The 25,687-nt window shown below is 41.0% G+C and overlaps 1 protein-coding gene across 1 annotated transcript in view; it reads right to left on the bottom strand.

Moving 5' to 3' along the window:
• The window catches only part of SLC30A9 (solute carrier family 30 member 9), a 72,864-nt gene that overhangs the window by 5,262 nt on the left and 41,915 nt on the right, over positions 1 to 25,687 (bottom strand). Inside the window, exons 13-17 of the mRNA XM_004608007.3 lie at positions 24,966 to 25,037; positions 24,355 to 24,462; positions 19,449 to 19,614; positions 15,782 to 15,911; positions 13,350 to 13,463 (exon numbers count right to left, since the gene is read on the bottom strand). Coding sequence (XP_004608064.1) covers positions 13,350 to 13,463; positions 15,782 to 15,911; positions 19,449 to 19,614; positions 24,355 to 24,462; positions 24,966 to 25,037 — 590 coding nt within the window. The remainder of the gene's footprint in view (positions 1 to 13,349; positions 13,464 to 15,781; positions 15,912 to 19,448; positions 19,615 to 24,354; positions 24,463 to 24,965; positions 25,038 to 25,687) is intronic.

Raw genomic sequence — 25,687 nt, 5'->3', positions numbered from 1 at the left:
GAAACAGGGTAAACCCTGCGGTATGGCAACAGAACTGTGGGAGCAAAAATGGGGGTGAGAGGACAAGAGACCTGGGGACAATAACAGGATCCTGGCACTCTGGTGGTGCACCTGGTGTGGCAGCACTGTAAGTATACAGAATAATAATAGTACTATTTTTCAAAAAATACATGATACTCCGAAGAAGAAAACATCCAACCCCATCAAAAAATGGGGCGAAGAAATGAACAGAATCTTTACCAAGGAAGAAATACGAATGGCCAAAAGGCACATGAAAAAGTGCTCTACATCACTAATCATCAGAAAGATGCAGATCAAAACAACCACGAGATACCACCTCACACCACAGAGACTAGCGCACATCCAAAAGAACAAAAGCAACCGTTGTTGGAGAGGATGTGGGGAGAAAGGGACCCTTCTACACTGCTGGTGGGAATGCCGACTGGTTCAGCCCTTCTGGAAAACAATATGGATGATTCTCAAAAAATTAGATATTGAGCTCCCATTTGACCCAGCAATACCACTGCTGGGAATATATCCCAGAGAGGCAAAAAAGTATAATCGAAACAACATCTGCACATGTATGTTCATCGCAGCACTGTTTACAATAGCCAGAATCTGGAAAAAACCCAAATGCCCTAGAACGGATGACTGGTTGAGGAAACTTTAGTACATCTACACAATGGAATACTATGCAGCTGTTAGAAAAAAGGAAATCATGAATTTTGCATATAAGTGGATCGGCATGGAAAGTTTCATGCTAAATGAAATGAGTCAGAAAGAGAGAGAGAGACATAGAAAGACTGCACTCATCTGTGGTATACAGAATAACAGAGTGGGAGACTAACACCCAAGAATAGTAGAAATAAGTACCAGGAGGTTGACTCTATGGCTTGGAGGCTGGCCTCACATTCTGGGGAAAGGGCAACTCAGAGAAGGGATCACCAACTATAATGTAGTCCAAGGCCATGAGGGGAAGGGTGTTGCGGGCTGAATGAGGGCTAGAGACTGAGCACAATGGCCACTCAACACCTTTATTGCAAACCACAACAGCTAATTAGAGAGAGAGAACAGAAGGGAATGCCCTGCCACAGTGGCAGGGTGGGGTGGGGGGAGATGGGATTGGGGAGGGTGGGAGGGATGCTGGGTTTACTGGTGGTGGAGAATGGGCACTGGTGAAGGGATGGGTTCCCGAAATTTGTATGAGGGAAGCATGAGCACAAAAGTGTATAAATCTGTAACTGTACCCTCACGGTGATTCACTAATTAAAAATAAATAAATTAAAAAAAATACATGATACTTTTGGGAAAAGAAGCCAGATACAAAAGGAAAATAAATAAGGAGAACTTAAATTCTAATTGTTTTGCTTTCACAGGCTATGTAAAGATGACTGACAGGGCCAGAGAGATATAGTACAGGGTCAAGGGACTCGCCTTGCACAGGACCAACTTGGGTTCAATCCTTGGCACTACAGACAGTTGTGCCTGAAAGTCAGCAGAAGTGATTCCTGAGCACCACCAGATGTATCCCAAGTCTCAACCACACACACACACACACACACACACACACACACACACACACACACACACACACACACACACAATTGTTCTTGACACCCAACTTTTGAATATTATGTTTAATGCCCTTGATCTGATGAAGGCTGATTAACAAAATTTTAAATGTACCAGTTAAAAAAAAGATGTATAAGATGCAAACTTTTTTCAATTCATCAGTGAAAAAGATGTATAAGATGCTAACTCAAATTGGATTCATTAAGAGCTGCTCCAGCTCATCTGATATTCATGCTTCTTGTGACCAACCCAGGCCCTCTGTAAAATACCAAACCTCTGCTTACTCTGCACACAAACTGCCACACAAGTAACATAGGCCTTCTTGCTACCGGCAATCAAACCTTAACTTCTCATTTCAGGGTGGTTTATTTTGGAATGCTCAATATCTGATCATTTTTATATTTGAGCCACACCTGGCTGCACTCAGGACTTACTTCTTGGCTCTGTGCTCAGAGATCACTCCTGGGAATATGCATGGAGCCATGTGCAGTGCTAGGGATGACACCCGGGTCAGCTGCAGGCAAGGTGAACAGAACCCCCTACCAGTTATTCTATCTCTCTGCCCCAAGAACACTCGCTATCTTTAAGAGAGAAATAATGGCCCTGTGACATGGTTCTTTTCCCGAAAGCCTCCCCGGGCTCTAAGTAAGGAAGAGACCCTCTCCATGGCCGTCTCCTCCCAGAGCCCCTTACTGCTTCTGCACTTGGAACTTCCGAACGTTTCCAAGGAAGGTTCTCAGGAATTTCTAGGCTGGGTTCACGTGAGCAAATTCAAGCATTTGAAGCTAGTGGCACAGAGGGTTTACTTTTTAGGGAGGGCCCAACGTTTCTTCGGGATGAAACAGAAATTGCAACTCAGGAAATGAGCCTTTCGGTCAGAGAACGGGCAGAGGAAGCCAGAAGCAGTAGGTCCAGTGCATATGCTGCCCGAGCCCATATGCTGCTGCATGTGGTGCCCGAACACGTGTGTCGCCCACATCTCCCCTTCTGAGATGTCTACTTTCCTTTCTACTGCTGAGGATGCATACTGGGCGCCCTCTCCACTCTGCAGAAGCCCGTGTTTGTTTCTCTCTCTCTCTCTCTCTCTCTCTCTCTCTCTCTCTCTCTCTCTCTCTCTTCTCTCTCTCTCTCTCTCTCTCTCTCTCTCTCCTCTCTCTCTTTCTTCCTTCCTTCCTCCTTCCCTCTCATTTCTCTCCTCCCTCTCTCCCCTTTCTCTTTGCCCCTCACCCCCCCACACCACAGCTCCTCAGAACATCCAAATTAAAAAAGAAAAGAAAAAAAGAAACACCAGATCCAAGAGACCAGGACAAGTCATTTTATGCCTCAGAGCAAAAGCAGCCTTCCCAGTGAAGCTAAGGAAAGTAAATTTGCAGAGACCAAGAGCAGCACCCCAGAAAGCTCAGAACCAGGACCAGGGCCTCTGAAATACCAACTTACAGACCGGTCTCTGTTCTGAGACTCGATTTAGTAAAGGAGGATGCAGAACAAATTTAGATCAGTCATTGAAACTGTTGCACTTGTACGTAGTCTTGAGGCAGGCACTGTGCTGGGAAGTGGAGACTCTCAAGACCCTGAGAGGCATAGTCAGGGAGACGAGTACAGACATGATCACTATAGCCGGGACACAGGAATTCAAAACGGGAAAATCCCTCTGCAGAAACGGGAATTAGGAGCAAACTCCGGGCGATAAATCACTTCAGGAGTTGAGAGGGTCCGAGAAGGTAGTAAGTTACTCCCAAAGACCAATGGACCAGAGAAAGCTATGGAAAGTAAATTCCAACCAGAGACCGATGAGGACCAAGACTGTCAAAAACAGGATCTGAGGGGCTGTCAATACAGGATCAAAAAAGTGGGGGAAAGGGTTGCTGAAAATAACTTTGAGAAAGTACCTGTAACTATGGGAAACTAGAGCAGGGTGTACCTATCACTTAATGCATGATCACCCCATGTGCTTTGATGCATACTGTCTATAAACCTTCATGTGAATGAGGCTTGGGACTCAGTTTTCATGGCGTGAGCCCGATCGAGTTTGCATGAGTAAATATAAACAGCTGCTCCCTGTTATCTCTTAAGTGTCGGCTGGTCAAATTTCGGTAACATACAATACGGTCATAATTCACATCTCCTGAGCGTTTACTCTTGTGTCAAGTACTGTGCTCAGTGTGGGAATCCTCCCAGTAACATAGTGATTTTCATTTTATGTAAGGGGGAGAAACCAAAGTGGGAAGAAATGAGCCTGTCAATTCAGTGACTTGAGTCAAATGAAACAGTTGCTGTTTGACAGTCTCACAAGGAATTAAGTGACTGTGCCAGGATATGTTTCAGGCCTGGTTCTACACCCCCTGCTCCCCAGACACCTATAACAAGGCACTAAATAATAACCCGGGAATAAAAGGGTGAGAAGGATGACCTCACTGAGACACAGAACCCGAGTCAGATTTAAGTGTGTGTGTGTGTGTGTGTGTGTGTGTGTGTGTGTGTGTGTGTGTGTGTGTGTGTGTGTGTGTTGGGGGTAAAGGAGGGGTCCAGCTAAAAGAGACAGCATGAATGAGGTGTGTGGGTAGAAAGAGATTGAAAGGACAGGAAACGCAAGCAGAGGACCTGCTGGGAAGGTCAGGCTAACTTTAATGAACTTCAATTCAAAACAACAAAATGAGGGACTGGAGTGACAGTACAGTGGGTAGGGCATTTGCTTTGCACGCGGCTGACCCAAATTCGATTCCCAGCATTCCATATGGTCCCCTGAGCACCGCCAGGAATAATGCCTGAGTGCAGAGCCAGGAGTAACCCCTGTGCATCGCCAGGTGTGACCCAAAAAGAAAAAAACAAAAAACCCAAAAAACAAAAAACCCAACAAAATGATATTTCCACTACATGTTCATTCTATGCCAGGCACTAAGTATGCAATGAGGACAGAAAACAAATATCACCCGCCTGTGATGAAGTTACGTCTAGTGAGGAGCTATATGTAAAAAAGCAGGCAGTCAAAAAAGATACATGAAAAAGTGCTCTACATCACTAATCATCAGGGAGATGCAAATTCAAACAACAATGAGATATTATTTCACACCAAGGAGACTGGCCCACACAGAAAGAACAAGAACAACCAGTGCTGGTGCGGATGTAAGGAGAAAAGGACTCTCTTTCATTGCTGGGGAATGCCAACTGGCTCAGCCAGCCTTTTTGGAAAATAACATGGGCATTCCTTCAAAAGCTAGAAATTGAGCTTCCATATCACCCAGCAATACTACCTCTGGGAATATATCCCAGGGGTGCAAAAAAGCACAGTAGGAATGACATCTGCACCTGTATGTTCTTTGCAGCACTGTTCACAATAGCCAGAATCTGGAAACAACGCAAGTGCCCTAGAACTGATGACTGGTTAAAGAAGCTTTGGTACATCTACACAGTGAAATACTATGCAGCTGTTAGGAATAATGAAGTCATAAAATTTGCTTATAAGTGGATGGACATGGAGAGTATCATGCTAAGTGAAATGAGTCAGAAAGAGAAGGACAAATATAGAATGACTACACTAATTTGTGGAATATAAAATATCACAATATGAGACTAACACCCAAGGACAGTAGAGACAGGGCCAGGGGGATTGCTCCATGGTTGGAAGCCTGCCTTATGAGCTGGGGAAGAAGGCAGCTGGGATAGAGAAGGGATTACTAAGTCAATGATGGTTGGAAGAATCACTCGGGATGGGAGATGTGTGCTGAAAGTAGATAAGAGGACCAAACATGATGGCCTCTTATTGTCTGTATTGCAAACCATAATGCCCACAAAAAGTAGAGAGAAAGTAAGAGGGAAATGGTCTGCCACAGAGGCAGGGGGTGGGGTGGGACGGAGGAAAGGGGGAGGGATACTGGTGGTGGAAAGTGTACACTGGTGGAGGGATGGGTGTTCGATCATTGTAATGACTGAAACTCAAACATGAAAGCTTTGCAAGTGTAGTTCACGGTGATTCAATCAAAAAAGAAAGCAGGCATTGACACTGTTCAAAACCTAGCCAAGGAAAGTGCGTGCATTTCTCCCATACATACATGAGTACACAAAGGAATGATACTGAATTAGGGGAAATTACAAGTGCAATAAAATGTAATATAATGAGTCTATTAAAATGGAAGACAGGAAAGAATACATAAAATAACCAAATCATCCTATCAAAGAATAAACAATGTTTTGTTTTTGTTTTGGGGTCATGCCCGGTGGTACTCAGGGCTTATTCCTGGCTCTGAGCTCAGGGATCAATCCTGGCAGGGCTCAGAGGACCATAGAGGGATGCCAGGGATCAAACCCAGGTCAACTCTGTGCAAGGAAAGCGCCTATGGCAGTCCTATCTATCCAGTCCCAGAAGAAACAATGTTTAAATCAGGAGGAATTTAAAGGATTTTATGTGGATTAAGAATATAATCCATTGGACGCCTCTCAACTCTGGGGGGTGGGAAATTTGGACCGATCCAGTGGTACTCAAGGATCACTCGTAGCTCTGTGCTCAGGGATCGCTCACAGCAGTTCTCGGGACCCTGGGTGCCGGCACTGGCTGCATGCATGGCTGTGTCTTAATCCCTGTACTATTTTTCTGGCCCCCTCAACTACTTACTAAGTTGAGAACAAATAACTTCTTAAAAGTTACAAACTTTGTAGTTCTGTTTTGACTTTCTAAACTTAATGCATTATTTGGTAACAAAATCAGTAAGGGGAGGAAAAACTGAGATTCTGATGATACAGTCAGGATTAATGATTTTTGATTTTTGAAATAAAAATACCCTTTAAACATTTGGTAACTCTTATGAAAAGAATCCACCATCAAACAAAAGCTGGTCCTGACAGTGGAGCTGAACTCCCGTAAAGCATTCCGCTCGATGTGCGCCGAGATCTTTCTAGTCACTACACTCAGGCTACCAAGGGCACTTTTCTCAGGTCCTCCTGTGAGCACAGCCATGGAAGCTACCAAACATGGAGGGCACTTTTGTTCTATGTTGTATTTTACACTTTTCCTCACGGATTATAGACATAACTTCTTAAAATGTAGATGGCATAGAAACAGATTTCCTCCAAGAGAAATGAATGTTACCGTCCCATTTCAATCTACCCTTACCTATTCCGATACAACTGGAAACTTTTCAACTGGAAAGTCTAGAACTAGTGTACACGGGAGCCTGAGCGAGGGAGAGAGCAGGACAGACTGGAGTCATGCTTGTGTGCAGGAGCCCAGGTCCGGTCCCTGGTACTGCACAGTCCCTCAGACACTGCAGAGTGAGCCCAAGGAGAAGGGTAGGAATACATTTCTGTGCAAGGAGGGATGGGCAAAATAAAACCAAAAAAATGATATCATATGTATTAATACCAATAACTACAGAAAAAAGAACCTTAATATACTATGCTTTCTCTACCGAACTCCTAAAACGTATTCAACACACAGATGATATTCTTGAACGAATAAGTAAAAGAAATAGGACTAATGTTCCTAATTGTCTTTGCTTAAGAATTTGGGTCACACTCAGTGGGGCTCAGGGTTGCTGCCTATCATTTAATTTTTATTTTCTCATTAAACAAACAGATATTGATCTGTAATATCTCAATCACTGTTCAATGCAACTGAAATAATGAACATACTACTGATCTTAGTCCAGCACTCACAATATAAGTTTACCTAAGAGATAATAACCAAATTATGTATTTTGTAATGCTGTACATTCATGGTAAGTAAATGTTCCAGGAGGAAAGAGAGTAAAGGAAAGATCATTTGCCAAGAGCATTTATCAGGAATTTACAAGTGCTATAGCATCTTTCCTTTGAATTAATTTCCTTTCCTCCTAGCACAAAAACCTTTATGGAAGGATAGAGGAAGGTCTATCCAATGAAATATAGCAACAGAACACACAAAGAGTTTAATAGTTCAAAGAACTTCAAAATAAGAACTGACTTTAGTTCACATTTCTAATATGAAACTTTATATTACTAAAATCTTTACAGAGAATCAGATGAGCTGTGAGCCACAAATATCACCTATTCTAATATGCAGATGAAAGGCCTCACTCAGTATGAGTCAATACAACTAATAGGATTTGTGCAGATTTTTATCAGACTATGCATTTCCACAGTAATTCAATAACTATTAAAATTCAAAATTAAAGCAACTACACGTAGATGCCAAAAAGGAGGAAATAGGCTAGTGTACGGAGTTTTACTTTACAAAAGAAAGTCATATCATTTTCATGCAAGGAAGAAAAATTATATCCATGTATTCGATCGCAGAGGCTCAAATGAATCTTTGGTATCCAGAGATTTTACTGCAACTCCACAGTCCTCTGCCCAAGTGACTGACCTTTTGTTTCCTGCTCTCTGGGGAAAAAGTTGACACCTTTTTTTCTGGAGGTAGAGCAGATGCTTTGTGGCCAACTTAAACAAAGTGATGATCAGGCAGGACACTTTCTTCCTGTCTTAAAATTAAGTCTGCTTTAATACTGTAGCCAAGATGTTCTCACATTAAAGTGCAGATTAAATCTAACTTACTGGCGTAAAGATATTATATAAACCAATACACCATGAGGTGGTTCAAGTTCTTATTTTCTTTTAAAGAAAAAAATCAGCCAAATAAAAACAGATTCATTTTAGTGGAACAAGAGTAAATGCTTTGAGAATGACCAATTTATCTTAAATCTGGCTTCTGACTTTCTATTCAAGTGTGAAACAAAACAAAGATTTATTTTTTAAAAATGCATTATTTCCCTTGCCAGGGAATTAAACAAGATTGAATAGAAAACCAAAAAATATTCAGTTTGCATATGATCCAGCACAAAAATAATAATCTCACATTTTACTTAGACCTCAAAAAATCACTGGGATCCTAAGACCTGGAGAACTACAAGGTCAAAACTACTTTCATAATAACGCTATGATGTTCTTTGTCTTTTGAGACTGTGCTGACATTTCGTCCACTATGGCAGGAAGCAATGGTGGATGGAACTGTAGGAAGGAAGGAAGGAAGGAAGGAAGGAAGGAAGGAAGGAAGGAAGGAAGGAAGGAAGGAAGGAAGGAAGGAAGGAAGGAAGGAAGGAAGGGAGGGAGGGAGGGAGGGAAAGAGGGAGGAAGGAAGGAGGGAGGGAGGGAGGGAGGATGGAAGGAAGGAAGGAGGGAGGGAGGGAGGGAGGAAGGAAGGAAGGAAGGAAGGAAGGAAGGAAGGAGGGAGGGAGGGAGGGAGGGAGGGAGGGAGGGAGGGAGAGAGGGAGGGAGGGAGGGAAGGAAGCCCAATACACAGATTGTTATTATGCTCCTTTGTTGCCATACCCTTAACCCTTAAGAAAAAAAAAAGGTGGGGGGGAAATCTAGTTGTCCTTTAAAATGTTCTTCACGATTAGAAAAAGTACTGACGTATTTAACCTCAACCCTAAGGACAGTTTAAAAGGCATTTTGTAACAAAAATGGGTGCATAAAGCCCTCCACTTGCTACGAAGTCTGAGTGCTACAAGGACCCGCCCCTGCCTGAGTGATGAGGGGCGTAGGAGCCTTTCTAGAGAATACCACTTTGCCCTGAAAGAATAGCACACTGTTGGTATTCAAATCAGTTATTTGACAGACATCTTTTTTTTTTTTTATTTTTGGGTCACACCTGGTGATGCACAGGGGTCACTCCTGGCTCAGGCACTCAGGAATTAACCCTGGCGGTGCTCAGGGAACCATATGGGATGCTGGGAATCGAATTCGGGTTGGCCGCGTGCAAGGCAAACGCCCTACCCACTGTGCTATCACTCCAGCCCCAGGCATCTTCTTTAAAATAAAAAAAAAACTGAATCTGCTAGTTCAAGAAAAACAATAGTAGTTGGTAGTGGTAAAATGCCTGTTTTCAAATGAAAAATCACAAGGCTGGAACATTCATCCTTGGACAAGAGCCTTAGGGCTTCCCAACTGAGCAAAGGAACCCCACCTGAAGGCACCACACTCAGAGTACAAATCCCATCCACAGTTACTCCGCAAGTGGTCAACTATAATGTTACAGAATTATGTATTGGTAAAGGACCCATTTAGACCACATCCAGCTAGAGTCACAAGAGGGTGGGGTTGGAGGCCCATGGACCACCCTGGGACCACACTCTGCAGTGCTCAGGGAGCCATGCAGTACGGGAGATAGAAGCCTGGGCCTTACCACTAATCTATCATTTTACTGTCTCCCTGACCCAGACCAACAGATTTTAATCTGAGTAGACGTAGAGAATCAACTATATCTACAGAGAGGTCTGGTGTCTGGGCTATCAGAAGATAATTTTCAGGCTCATGAAGTGTCCTGCCTGATCATCACTTTGTTTAAGTTGGCCACAAAGCATCTGCTCTACCTCCAGAAAAAAGGTGTCAACTTTTTCCCCAGAGAGCAGGAAACAAAAGGTCAGTCACTTGGGCAGAGGACTGTGGAGTTGCAGTAAAATCTCTGGATACCAAAGATTCATTTGAGCCTCTGCGATCGAAAATGCTCCATGGAACTTGCCAACCAGAGAGAAACACACCATGACTCCACGGGGAGCAGACAACTGAATTTTCACGTCTGAACTCTGCCCACAAATCTCCTCCCTGGTTGGCTTTAATCAATCTGCATCCTTTTATGTATTAAGCCATCATCATGAATAGCAAAGGATTCATTCACAGAGTCCTGTGAGTCCCAGTGACTTACCAATCCTAAGGTTATCCTTAGGAACCCTTTAAAAATTGCAAATACTGTTAGAAATGATGATGGTCTTGTGGAGTATGCCCCATGCATGCTATATAGTTTATAGAAATATCACTGATGCAGCTTCAGATTCCACACTGCAACAAAGATAAGAGGCTACCAATTGTTAATTTTTGCTGTAATATCAAAACAGACCATCACAATGATCTCAGAAGACTAAGGGTACTTAAAAAGACTATTCCCTTTCTTTGTATTCGTATGTCAAAAGAAAGCATGGCAACAGAATGAAGAAACAAAGAGGGCATGTAACTGTCAAGTTTTGCAAAAAGGCAAAACAATAACATGAAAAACATAAAGATGTTTTTCATTTTCAAAAATAGCTATCTTACATTGAAGTATTATTCATATTAACATACAGTTGCTTTGCTGTGTTTTATAGAATAAAAATGTCTTTTAATTTATGATTTGGTAAATATAACTATCATCATCATCATCCCACTGATTTTTCTCAAGTGGTTTCAGTAACGTCTCCATTGGTCCTAGCCCTGAGATTTTAGAAGCCTCTCTTTACTTGTCCTTTCCAATGGTGCCCCATTGGAGGCTCTTTCAGGGTCAGGGGAATGAGACCCATCATTATTACTGTTTTGGCATATGAATACGCCACGGGGAGCTTGCCAGGTGCTGGACACAGAGCAGGGCAGGAGCAACTCCATCATGCCCGGTTCCTGCTCCACGTCCTGTTTTACTTAAACCTTTTTGTTTTTTCTTAAGCCCCCCGCTTCTCCCCCCAGTCATCTGTGAGGAAAGGTCATTTGGGCTGAAAACTCGGCCTTGGCAAATAGTTTCATAACTGCTATTCACTGTTTATAGAAGCCATTTAGACACAAATAGGGTGAGTAGCTGCCAGAATGTTTTGAAAACATGTCTAGATCACCTCTCTGCCTATCTGTAACTGCTTGTTTATACTACTAGAAGCCGCCAGAATGTTCTGAAAATATGTCTAGATCACCTATCTGTAACTGCTTGTTTGTACTATTTGAAAGTATGTTTCCTTCTGAATCATGAAACTTGCATTTTTACTTATGCTTTTGTTAAAATTCGTACGTGTGGGTTGGGATACAAGCAGATGTAAGCACTGATTATAAAATTTGTGGCTTTTCCCTTGTTTGGGGTCTTGCTTGGGCCTGTGTGTCTAGAAGCCTGACCCCAGCTAGCTGGCTAATAAACTCCACTTGTTTATTACATTACTGGCTGAGCTCTTTGTGCAGATCCGGAGGGGGAAATTATCATCACCGGACCCTAACACAGGCTCTCCCATACAGCTGTGTTGCTCTCACAGCCATCTATATTGGAAGAAAATGATTAATTTCTGACATTCAAAACATAGTCATGAGATCTTTGGACCGTCTTCTTTGTTTTGTTCTGTTTTGGTTTTGGAGCCACATACAACAATACTTGGAGATTAGACCTGGCTCAGTGCTTGGGTTGCTCCTGGTGGTGCTCAAGGGTCCATGCGGTGCCAGAGACGGAAACCAGGGCCTCCTGCATGCAAAGCATGTGCTTAAACCTGTGGGCCTCTCCACATCTTAAGACCAAAATATCTGACAAATGCTCATTTGGAAACTTCAGAAACTGGGCTTGATGAACTATAAAGCCTGTGAACTAAAAAATTAACCTTTATGTCACCTTATTTGAAATGTTTTTATGAACTCAATCTAGAATCTAGATTATAAAAAAAAAGATAATGAAGTAGTGGTAGAAATATTTCTCTTGTTTTTGTTTCTCTTAATTTTTAACAAAGCTAAGCAATAGTTAACGCCAACTGGAGGAAAATACACTGTCATCAATAAGCCATATATATTAATGATCACTTACAAGTTTTATTCACTGAAAACAAATAGAACTCAAGGGTCACTAAATGTATGAAAACACTAAGGCATTTAAAAGTGTTCTGAATAAGAAAATCAGATACACTGAAAGCTAGACATATACTTAGATGTACAATCAAGTTCAACTTATTTCTAACTTTTGATCAAAGCCTAAATTCTAGAAACTTGTGAAATATTCACAAATATTCACAATTCACAATTTAAAAATTAATAAAAGGAGTGGAGAGACAGTACAGTGGGTAGGACATACAGCCTTGCACACGGCTGACTCAGGTTTGACTCGGCACCACCCCATATGGTCCCTGGAGCCCTGCCAGGGCTGATCCCTGAGAAGAGAGACAGGAGTTTGGCCCTAAAACCCAAAACTAACTAATTCTTTTAAAAATGGGCATCGGTGGGGCTGGAGCGATAGCACAGCGGGTAGGGCGTTTGCCTTGCACGCGGCCGACCCGGGTTCGATTCCCAGCATCCCATATGGTCCCCTGAGCACCGCCAGGAGTAATTCCTGAGTGCAGAGCCAGGAGTAACACCTGTGCATCGCCAGGTGTGACCCAAAAAGCAAAAAAAAAAAAAAAAAAAATGGGCATCGGAGAGCATCAGCATCCCTGATTCAAATCCATGGCACTATATATGATTCCCTGTATAGTGAAAGGGTCACTCAAGCACAGAGTCAGGAATAGCTCCTGATCACGCCAGGTGTAGCTCAAGTCACGCCGACCCCAGCAACCCCTACTCCCCCACACGCACACCATAGACACACCACAGACAAACCAGAATCATGAAAACGACCCAACTGCTGCCTGGTGCAGCCCTGGTAACCTCCAGCCCCACAGAGCAGGCTGGGCACTGACCCCGCAGGCCCGCCCCTTTGGGCCAAGTCCCACCAGCAGTGTTCTCTGGGCGGCCCAAGCACCAATGGGCGTGGCTCTGAACTTTCGACTTTAAAATGTCTTAGCCCTCTGACTACTTTAGAAACTAAACTACAGAATAGCGGTTAAAGGCACAGAGTTTAGTGTTCGAGTCCTAATTCCCCTACTTTCTCAGGAAAATGAAAAATAAACCTAATTATTTCCTCACCCAGTTATTTTCATACCCATCGTGACCAATTCTATCGTGAAGTAACTGAGGAGAATATGTGACTCAATTAGCAGAGTGTTTGACGTGGACTCTGTACTCCAAAAAAAATAGCTGACCTAACGATTATGAACACATCTTACTTTCAGTTCTTTCTCAAGTCTATCCACTTCAGCTCCCAAAGTGTCAATAATATTTTCTCCATGTTTTAGCATGAAAGTCTCTAGTTCTTCAGGAGTTTTCACTTCTTGTATTTCCTACAAGGAAATGAAAGCAGAAAAACAAACACACATTTTAAATATCATACTGTTCTTTGTAACACTGATGGTTTCTTTTTTAAAAATTATCATAGTACAGTGGGCAGGGCGCTTGCCTGGTAGGGCACGCAGCTCATGCAGGTTTGATCCCCAAACCCTGCCCGGAGTGATCCCAGAGCAGAGACAGGCGTAAGCCCTGAGCACAGCTGGGTATGATCCAAAACAAAAACAAATTATTATAACAAATACCAGCAAGGTTAATGAAAAGCTTAAAACTTTCAAGCCACAGGCAATGGGACACTGATCTCAAAGAACAAAACAAGGGGGTCTGGAGTGATAGTATAGTGGATAGGGCATCAGCCTCGCAGGGGGCTGACCCAGGTTCGATTCCCATCACTCATGTGGTCCCCCCAAGCACCACAGGGAGTGATCCCTGAGAGCAGAAGGAGTAACCCCTGAGCATAGGTGTGATTCAAAAACTAATAAATAAATACGCAAAATTAAAAAATTGATGCAAGAAAAAGTTAAACAGGTACATCACAAAATTTGTGGTGAAAAGAATGAATTATTATCATTAGTGCCAGGGCTATTCCATTTTTAAGAGCGAAAGAAAACATTAAATCTCTAACTCAGATAAATTTAACAAACAATTCTAAATGAATTAAAAACCTAATGGTAGAAAATAAACCATAAAACTTTTGGAAGAGAAAAAACATTTTATGAGATAGCAAAAAATGTCAAGGAAGATAGATAATAAAAAGCACAGTAAAAATGATGATAAATTTAACATTAAAAAGCACATTAAATCTGCTGTATAACAAAGTGAAATGTTAGTTCACAAAGCTGAAAAAGACATTTGCTAAAGAAGAATTAAGTACCCAGCATATGAAAAATGTTGCTAACCCTCTCAGAATGATTAAACAAACAGGGGGCGGGAACAACAGTGCAGCAGGTAGGGCATGTCGCCAATCTGGGTTCGACCTCTGGTACCCCATATGGTTCCCAGGAGTAATTCCTGAGTGCAGAGCCAGGAGTAACCCCTGAGCAACGCTGGCTGTGACCCAAAAGAGGAAAAAAAATAAAAGAAACATTTCCAATTTTGAGAAATATCGATGCTTCCTACCTGACCTCACTGTTACCAGGAAATTCTATACTAAAAAATAATATACCATTTCTTATCTATCATGATGATAAGACTATCAATACTATCTAAAAAAAAGGTGAAACAGAAACTTAATAATAAAAGTTAAATTGACACACTTTGAAGTCAAGTTTACCGATTTATAGGGAAGCTGAAGATATTTAATGACCCTTTATTTTATATTTATATGTGTCAGTGTAAAAATTCTTGCACATGCACAAAAAGAAACTTGAAAGAGAATGTTATAATTTCTAAAAGTTTAATAAACAATATAAATGTCCACCAGCTGAAGACTGGATTAAAAACCTATAGCAGTCACAATATGGAATGTTACATAGAAAAAAATTAACTAAAGATATATTGAACAGCATTTTAAAAAAATCCTCAAAAACCTGATGCCAAGCTAACTGCAGAGAATCAAATCATATGATGTCATTTAAATTAAATTTTAAACACCTAAAAATGTTTAAAATATGCTCTGCTAAGAAAACTATGCTGAAATCATAAAAATCTGCATGAAAACGATAGCTACTAAATTCATGATAATTGTTCACCTCAATGATGGATGGATACGGGGATATTCATCTTTTTGTAAAAATTTCTTTAAGATCTTAAGCAAATATAATCCAGTGATGTTAGGATTTAACAAAAGCCTAGTGGTAATTTCTCTGCAGCTTATTCTATTAGCCTCTGTAAATTTTCTTTTAAATTGATCTAAATTAAAAAAAAAAAGTATGAGTTCTAGAGTCACAGAGCTCTAAAGTTAATAACTGACATAACTACAGCTTTTCAATTTTTTGACGTTAATCTGTGTCCCAATTTGCCTATATATAAAATGAAAATATTTACCTCACAAGCTTGTACAGAATAAATTAGACATCACATATAAAATGCCTGGCACATAAAAAGCACTTTAATAATAAATCTGTTCTTCTGCTGTCTTCTCCTACCCACTCTATGGTAAATAAAAGGGTCTCTGTCCAATTTTGGAGCCCTAACAAGTTGAAAGCTGAAGTGACTTTAATATCTGCAAAAGAAAAAGTTTTATTTACTTAACACATCATTTTTCTCACCACATTATTTTTCTCACCACTGTGTATATGTAAATATATGTGTGTGTATATATATATATATATATGTACATATATATATATATTAAACCAATATGTGAACTTACTTGTAGCATTTGGTCAAAATCTTGTTTCTCCAAATATGATCTTGTAACAACTCGTCCATCAAAATCTACTTCTGCCTTAAATCTTACTTTACCTAATCCCATATCTGTGGCCTTAACATCATGAATTGCCCTGCAATCAATAACAAAGCACACAAATTATGACATACTTTATTTGAATGACACAAAGTCTAGAATTGTTCTTCCTCCCACCAGTGATGAAAAAAAATACCCTGGTCTCACTTTCAGAGAAAGGGTCACCAAGAAGTGAGCCTTCCATTTTCCAACAAATACCCATTTAGCACTTTTTGTTGAATGTTAATAAAAGCACAAACATATACATTATTTTGTGGATGTTTTTGTAAACATGAATATTATAAAGTTTATGGATTAAAAAAAAATCAACTCTAGGGGCTGGAGATATAGTATAGTGGCAGGGTGCTTGTTTCGCATGCAGCTGACCAAGATTCAATCCCTGGCACCCTAGCTGGTCCCCTGAGCACTGCTCAGTGCAGTCAGGAGTAAGCCTGGAGCACTGCCAAGTGTGATCCAGAAATAAAACCAAAAAAATCAACTCTAAATTGTTCTTCTATAAGATTCCCATTTTATATCATAATCTTTTTTCTTTTCTCAATAGCACCCTTAAGATTCCTTATACAATTCTGTGAAGTATTCTATTAGAACAAAGAAACAACAACTACCCAGCAAGGTTGGTACAGGGAATAGTGAACCAACACATATCCAACATGCCTCATAGGGTGCCAACTACACGGCTTGATTCATAAAGCATGATGGCATCTTACTTCACAGATGATAAAAGGGCTGCAGAGGGGCATTTCTGACTTGCCCTAAGGAATTCAGTTCATTAGTGGCAGAGCAAGGACTTACCTTCCCATCTTTAAACACCCAAACCCAGTGGCCTTCCCATCATACCATTCTGCCTCCCAGGAAAGGGAGTAAATGGTCAAACTAACCTTTTTTTTTTTTAGTGAATCACCATGAGGTACAGTTCAAACTTACAAACTTTTGTGTTTGCATTTCAGTCATCCAGAGATCATTTACCCATCCCTCCACGAGTGCCCATTCTCCTCCACCAATGTTCCCAGTATTCCTCCCACCATCCCCACCCCATCCCCCACCACCCTATCCTGCCTCTGTGGCAGGGCATCCCTTTTGTTCTCTCTCCTTTTGGGTGTTGTGGTTTGCAATAGAGGTATTGAGGGTCTTCATGTTCGGTCTATGGTCTACTTTCGGCACGCAGCTTTCAACTCGAATGGGCCTCCCAACATCCAACACTAGAGTAGTGTTCCTTTCTCTATCTGAGCTGCCTTTTCCCCTCAGCATGTGAGGCCGGTTTCCATGCCATGGAGCAGACCTCCTGGTCATTTTCTCTATTACTCTTGGGTTTAGTCTCCCATTCTGTTACTTTATATTTCACAGATGTGTGCAATCTTTCTCTATCTGTCCCTTTCTTTCTGACTCATTTCATTCAACATGACACTTTCCATCAAACAGAACTATTCTTCATCCCTCCTACTCCAACTCTTGGGAGTCAAACTTCCCTAGAAAACCGCTAAGAAACTCTTCTCTTTCTCTGATAAAAATTGTACCATATTCTCCTTATAATATGAAAGTAATACTAGTCTCAGGTGTTTTATAAAACTTAGGAGAGTAGTTGGGCTTACTTTCCAAGTTCATTGAATAAATACTGGAAGTTTTATATCCAAATTCCAATGATGCGCAGAACAACTAGGAAAGATCAACAACAGAGAAACAGAACACTTGAACACTAGAAGCCAACTAAACCTAACAGTCATCTAGCTAATTCTCCTAATTCTTCTAATACATGAAACGTTACCCAAGATGGAACACATGCTAAGCCATAAAACAAACCTCAGCAAATTTCAAAGGACAGAAATAATACAAAGTATGTTCTTGACACTACAGTGGAATTAAATAAGAAGACATTTAAGAAACTCACAAATATGAGAAATGAAACATCACATTAAGTAACCAATGGCCAAAGTAGAAATCATTTGTGAAAATAGAAAATACACTGAAATGAATAAAAATAAAGATATATCAAAATTGATAGGATGCAGTAAACATAATGCTTAGAGGAAATTTTAGAACAGCAAGAGCCTACGTTAAAAAAAAAAAAGTGGGGCTGCAGCAATAGCACAGTGGGTAGGGTGTTTGCCTTGCACGAGGCTGACCCGGGTTTGATTCCCAGCATCCCAAATGGTCCCCCAAGTGCTGCCAGGAGTAACCTCTGAGCATTGCTGGGTGTGACCCAAAAAGAAAAAAAAAAGGTAACAAGTAAAACTTTGACCCACCATCTTGCACATGGCTGACCTGGGTTCAATCTCTGGTGTCCCACATGGTCCACAAGCACCACCATGAGTGATTGATTCCTGAGCTCAGAGCCAGGAATAATATCCTGAGCAACACCAGGTATGCCCCCCTACATCACCCCCAAAAAAGAAAAATTAAAAAGACAACAACTTCACAAACTTCCTGCCAGAATAATAGTTAACTACCCTTTATTCTAAATATTTAAGTATATATATAGAATGTTAAAGGAAACTCTGAGAGACAACTAAACTGCTTTCTTGAAAGGATGCTATTCCGTGTGAATACAGTATTCACTTCACGAAATGCTGGAGATTAAATGAGGACAGGGTGCACTGAGGTCGCCAGGCCAGTGCCTGTTCCCTGTGCCCAATCAGGCCTGAGGGCTACCGTTAAAAGTGGGATGGGGTGAAAAAGGAGAGAGAGAACAAAAGGGAATGCCCTGCCACAGAGGCGGGGTGGGGTGGGGGGTGGGAGGGATGCTGGAATCATTGGTGGTGGGGAATGGGCACTGGTGGAGGGATGGGTACTTGAGCATTGTATGACTGAAACACAAGCACGAAAGTTTGTAAGTCTGTAACTGTACCTCACGATGATTCACTAATAAAAAATTTAAAAAAAAAAAAAGGAAGTGGGTAGGGTGAAGAGACCCTGCATAAGGCTGCCACAGAGCTTGCAATGGTTCCCATACCTGAGTCCTTAGCGCTACCCCTGAAACAACAAAGCTACTATAAAAAGTCAGTGCCCAGGAAAGGGCTCATTCTTTCATACACTTCAGTGACCTTCTATAATTTTAAAAGAAAAATTCCCCAAAGACAGTCATTTTAATACATGAATTTCATGTATTAAACTGGGCTTGGACTTGATGTGAAATGTAAGGATAAACACAACCTACATTTGGGGCTGGAGTGATAGCACAGCGGGTAGGGCGTTTGCCTTGCACTCGGCTGAGCCGGGTTTGATTCCCAGCATCCCATATGGTCCCCTGAGCACCACCAAGAGTAATTCCTAAGTGCATGAGCCAGGAGTAATCCCTGTGCATCTCCAGGTGTGACCTCAAAAAAAAAAAACCAAAAACAAAAAACCACCCTGCATTTATAGATTCAATTGGAAGCAATGCTTTCAAATAAAGTTTGAACCACCTCCTAAAAAAAAAAAAAAGAAAAAAAAAAGAAAGGATGCTATTCTGAAGAAGTAATAGAGCAAAGCGCTCTGAAGGTGAGGGATCCAAAATCCCTCCCAGAAGTGTGTGACAAGCAAATATTTCCATTTCTAAAAAAGTTCTAGACTCTTTAACAGTGTCAAGGCACAAGCTGACCTGACTGATGGGTCATTCTCCAGGAGCTCAGTAAGCCGCTGCAGCTGATCCGGCTGGATGGATCTCCCCAAGAGTGCTTCTGTGTTGGTGTAGATGAGGAATGCCGAGACAACACCTAACAAGGTGCCCACACCCAAAGAGCCGAGGCTGTCATACAGCGGATTGCCTGGATAAAGCACAAAACACAACCAGTCAGTTCTTTAGCATCTCCCACTATTTGACTCAACTCTTGTAAGCAGAGAACCAGAATTTACAAAGTCAAGGAACCTGAAATTCTTTCCTAATTTCTTTAATAAATGTTTCCTAATGACTATACTACAAAATGGGAATAGTATCTCATATGGGAAAAGTATATTATATGGTGTGATTTTCTTAAGACGTTTCTTGCATTTTTCAGATGAGAAATATCATACACATGTGAGTAATAGAGTGAAGACTCCATTTCCTTCAGGTCTGTCAGTAGCATTTTTCCCTTGGCTGCAATGACAAAATAACTATGAGATTAACAGCTGAAATAACTTTGGTTTATGTCTTACTCTTACCAGCTTCTCTGAAAGAACTAAAACATATAAAAAATACTAAGGGTTGGGGGGCAGGGAGATGACCCCTAGGGCTGGAGCAGATGCTTAGTGTATAGGATCTCCAGAACTGCATGGTCCCCAAGCACTGCTGGAGTGCCCCCCTCCAAAAAAAAGATAAATGAATGATGATACAGGTCACTCTTACTTATTCCCCTAAGTAGTATACATAGCTATTGCCATTCCAGACACTTAAAAAAGGACTGACTCACTGCATGCCATGAATACACGCAGCGGTCCTCAAGGAGTGATCTCTTGGCTAGCACATCAACATTATTCCAACACTCTCCAACACTCGACAGAAGTGTGAATGCTTTGGTGAGGGATGGTTCAAAGGACTGGAACACATGTTTTGTATGGGATCCTGAGCACAATCCCCAATCATCCCTGGAGGTGGTCCCTATGAACTGCAGCTCTGGGTCTGGCCCAAAAAGGAAGTGGAAACTCAAGAAGTGGGATCCAGCATTCCTCATCTTTGAAAACTCTCTAGGTAATTTAGATTCTAGTATTTGCTTGGGTCTACAGAACTTAATTCTTTTCTAGAACTAATTAGAAAAGCTTCACCATGAATATATAGGTCAATCTTTATAATAAATTTTACATACGTGGTTTTAATGATTAAAAATGTTTTTATTCTAAACATGAAATACCATATTTTAAGTTTAAATTTAACCCTTTTCCCCAGGCTCCTCCCCCAAACTTAACTATCTTACTGCTTGATAAAATAAAATTAATTTTACTATTAAAAAATCAACTTAGCGCATATGCTGCCTAAGCCCATGTGCTGCTTGTGTCCACCTGGCCAAGCATATGTGGTGCCCGAGCACATGTGTCGCCCACATCTCCCCCCTTGTGATGTGTACTTTCATGCTTTCCTGTCCAGTGCTAGGATGTGTGTAGAGCTCTCTCCATCCTCGGAGGAGCCCGCGTTCTTTCTTAAGCGTGTTACTCCTGCTGTTTTTTCTTTTCTACTTATCCCTTCCTCCTTCCCTAAAACCCTCTAAAATAAAATCTGTTACTTCAAAAAAAAATCAACTTAGTCTTACTAAGAATTTCATCAAAACGTAACATTAAAAATAAACAGATTTAGGGCCGGAGAAATGCTCCGGACCCGAATCCGGGCCAACAACACCAGGGATCCAGACGGAGGAGGTACAGCAGGCACACCTTCTCCGGATGGAACCCTGGCGACACTGAACAGCAACTAACACGGCTCCGGGTTGCGGGACTGGAACACATCCGAGCCGCGGGGGGGGCACTGGAGTGGGGCAGCACCTGCCCGAACTCCAAATGGTCCCGGCCGCCGGAAGTCCCGCCCTCGACCCACCCTTGGCGCCATCTTCCCACCTTCAACAGAGAAGAGGCCAGGCAGTCTGGTGAGCAACGCGGCCGGAGAAATGCTCCGGACCCGAATCCGGGCCAACAACACCAGGGATCCAGACGGAGGAGGTACAGCAGGCACACCTTCTCCGGATGGAGCCCTGGCGACACTGAGAAGCAACTAACACGGCTCCGGGTTGCGGGACTGGAACACATCCGAGCCGCGTAAGCGGCCGCGCGACCTTTTCTAAAAACTGAAAACATACAATCTTTTAATGACAAACCAATTATCAAATGCTTCCTTAGTAGGGCTGTCTTCCTTGGGGGGAAACTCCAACAACAATAGTGAGTTTTGTTTTGCAATATGGAATGTAATCAAGGTAGAGAGAAAATGAAGTGAAATTCGTCAGTTATACAGTTGGGGGGGGGCTGTGGCGGGGGGTATACTGGGGATTTTGGTGGTGGAATATGGGCACTGGTGAAGGGATGGTGTTTGAATATTGTGTAACTGAGACATAAACCTGAAAACTTTGTAACTTTCCACATGGTGATATAATAAAAATTTTTTTAAAAAAATAAATAAATAAACAGATTTATTTGTATACAAAACTGCTCAAAATATAGTACACCAAAATATTTGTAATTACAATTTATTTTTATTATTTTATTTTATTTATTTATTTATTTTTTGCTTTTTGGGTCACACCCGGCGATGCTGCACAGGGGTTACTCCTGGTTCTACACTCAGGAATTACTCCTGGCGTTGCTCAGGGGACCATATGGGATGCTGGGATTCGAACCTGGGTCGGTCGCGTGCAAGGCAAATGCCCTACCCGCTGTGCTATCACTCCAGCCCCTGTAATTACAATTTAAAATGAAACACTACTCATCAAATTTTTCACTTTTTGGTTCTGGAGCCACACCTAGTGGTGCTCAGGGGTTACTCTGCACTCAGGATTTCCTCCTGGTGGTACTCAGAGACTATACGGGATGCTGGGAAGCATATGGGATGCCGGGAACCATACAGAATGCCAAGAACAATATGGGATGCCAGAGATTGAACCTGGATTGAAATCCAGGTCAGGCAGGTGCAAGGCACATGCCCTACCTGCCCCAAAATTTTTACTATTTTTATCTTAAAAAAATAATCTCCCAGAAATCACAAGAATATTAACTGGAAATATTTGTTTCTTGGCATGTGTTTAATTCAAGAAAAATTTAATTCACAGGAAATATTCTAACATTTTTAAAAAATGTTTGATTTGCCTAATTATCATAAGAAAAGAATCCATTGAAAGTTGACTTATTAAAAAAAAAGGAAGTTGACTTATTTATCATGTCACCCTTTTAAACTAAGTCTCATTTATATCCAAAAATTATCTAAAATAGTAAGGTTAGCCTTAGGAACAATCAAAACTTTCAGAAACATTTGGGACCAAAGTAAACTTCAAAATGCTAGTCTTAAAAAGCACATCCCAACGAGAAAGACCTATTCATACTAGAGACTATTGTAAGAAACTGCAGAACTATGGAGAACTATGGAAGCTCATCACCTAACATTATTTTTATTTTATTTTTTATCACCTAAAATTATTTTAAATATACCAGGATTAATGGCTAGGAGTGGGAAAGTTATATTCCCAAAAAACCCCAACTTTAGAAATTGGATCTTTCATACTGAATTTTTTTTTTTTAATTTAGAAGATAAAATCAGTTTCCCTGTATTCTCATTCACCTCTATTCTGCTGCCCTTTCAGAGGTATGGCTGTGTAAACATTGCTTTGCTAGCTACCAAAATGAGGGCAAAAACAACTTGAGTCACGAAAAACAAAAAGTTACTATATTAGCACTAATATTAGAAAAACAAAAACCAAATGAACAACAACTACAATATTTATTTACTTATTATTTAGAACTTCAGAGTTCATCACTTTCTCTCATATATTATCTAAACCTATGTGGTCATGAAGACAAATATCATAAATACTTCCTTTTATGTATATGGTGTCAGATACTGAACCCAGGAACTTAAAGTATATGTGAGCTATACTGTATTCCCAGTCTCTCAAATTTTTGCAAGGTAAAGTACTTAAAGCTCAGAGGGTTCTATTACTATCAAGTCACACAGCTAGAAAGGTTTAGAGCACTGTAGAAATACTCTATTACCTGAGTAATGCCTTCTCAGCGGTGCTCTGGGGGCCAAGGCCACACTCAGGACAAAACCCCAGTGTTGCTTGAAACAAGGTGCCAACTTTGGAGACTTGACTGCTCCACCCCCTTGAGCTACCTAATTTACAGAGCCTTTTATTTTAACAAAGAGAAACTTCTAACTCAGAACTCTGAACATCTTTCGGGGGGCAGTGGGGGCCTTTTTGGGTCACACTCAGTGGTGCTCAGGGGTTACTCCTGGCTCTGCACTGGTGGTGCTCAAGGGACCATATGGGATTCTGGGGACATAAGCCGGGCTAGCCTCAGCCTCGTGCAAGGCAAATGCCCTACCCGCTGTGCTATCTCCCTGCCTGAGAACTCTGAACATTTTTACTCCCCAAATAGCCTAGCACAACTGAAATGTTTACTACAGAATTAGCATGTCAATATATTGATTTAGAATCACAGTGGGGGGCAGGGGAGATAGTAAGAGAGGTTAAGGTGCATGCCAAGTTCAATCCCCAGCACACACGGCCACCCATGTATCTCTGGGTTCCCGAGCACTGCTGGGTGTGGCCCTGGAGTCCAGCACCAGTGGGACCGGGTCTAGAGGATCCTGGGCCTTGCGGCCCCACGCAGCACTTCCTCTGCTGTACTGCTGGCCCCAAAGGGCCTAGTTTTGCAGGGAGTGCCCTCACTCCCAAGCCTCTTAGCACTGTGTCCGAAGCCCCCTGCAATAACATAAAATATAAACTAAAATTCTACTGGCATAATATACTATTGAAAATGTAGTATAAAAACATACATGTTAGAGAATTAAACAAAACAAATAGATCACCTGTAACTTAAGAAACATTTACCTGTTAGAGAAGTGAGGCCCATACAGGTGGCTGCTATTATCACCCCCAGGACGGCTGCAGTATCTTCCAATAATATAACATTTGTACTAGGATCTCGACTTTCCATTACTTAATTATTGGGAAAACAGGGAGAGAAGAAAAAAAAACTTAATGAAATCTTACCTTACTACCAGGTAATATTTAAAAAGAATCCATTTTAAACTAACATACAAATTGAAAAAAAATGTTCAAGATCTTGATTTTTCATCAGTGTAAATACAATTTGTTTAAATACTGACATAAACTGATATTTAAAGTCAAATTACTTTTACAAGTCATATAAGCATTTAGAGAAATATGTCAGCTCACAAATTAAATAGAAAGTACTGTTGTTCAGATAATACATATATATAACATACATTTTTTTTTAAAGTGCTGATGTATATGTAAGAACCACGTCAAGAAGCCACATAAAGGAGACATATTTTGCATCTATAATGACAGGTATATTCTAGGGTATGCATATCATAATGAACAAAGCAATGACACTAAGTAATTTTAAGCAAATAAAAGGGTAATTTTAAGCAAATAAAGGCTACTGAAATAAAACACCTGGTTTCTAAATGACATACCATACTTATAAAATGACATTCCTTTGGCCCGAGCACTCCTACGAAGTTCATTTAAAGCAACAAGCAGAGTTGCTGCAAGGGGGAAAAAAAGCATTCATTATCCACAAAGCAGAAACTTCATGCCTCCAAATTTTAAACAGGCCATCTCAAAAAGATAAATACACAAGCACTGTACTTTCACAGAGTGCTGAAATTTTCTATATTAACTAGTTATTCTCTAGGTCTAATTAATCATCAAAATGTAACAAACCTACATTTCCAAATCATGATAATTTATATAATACTACCACCACCACCACCACATGAATTTACCGGATTCCTACTATACATCAGACACTACAATAAGCACAATCACTTTTGATTCCCCAGCCTTTGGAGGCAGGTGGCATTATCCCATTTTACAAACTGTCAGAGATGAAGGGAACACTATGCATAAAAAGTGGCAGTGTTTCTGAAGTAAACACATTCTGAGCAGAGCAGTAAATTAGGCATTCATACATGACAATAACACTTCTCCGTCCTAATACTTCTACACCAAAAGCTTTCAGAAAGTCTGAAATATTGTATTACAAAAAGACAGCTTTCTCTGAGGAGAGCTACTAAAGCCTGAGCTTCACAGACGTAGTATAATTAGACTGTTTTCATATGCCACTTCAGATGTTTCAAGCACTATGATATGATATGAGAACAAATATAAATAAATAAATAAAAATAAGGAGTAG

Source organism: Sorex araneus, chromosome 5 (assembly GCF_027595985.1).
Source record: "Sorex araneus isolate mSorAra2 chromosome 5, mSorAra2.pri, whole genome shotgun sequence".
Classification (NCBI taxonomy): Eukaryota; Metazoa; Chordata; class Mammalia; order Eulipotyphla; family Soricidae; genus Sorex; species Sorex araneus.
Note: the sequence above shows the minus strand (reverse complement) of the source record. Positions and strands in the feature narration are given on the sequence as shown.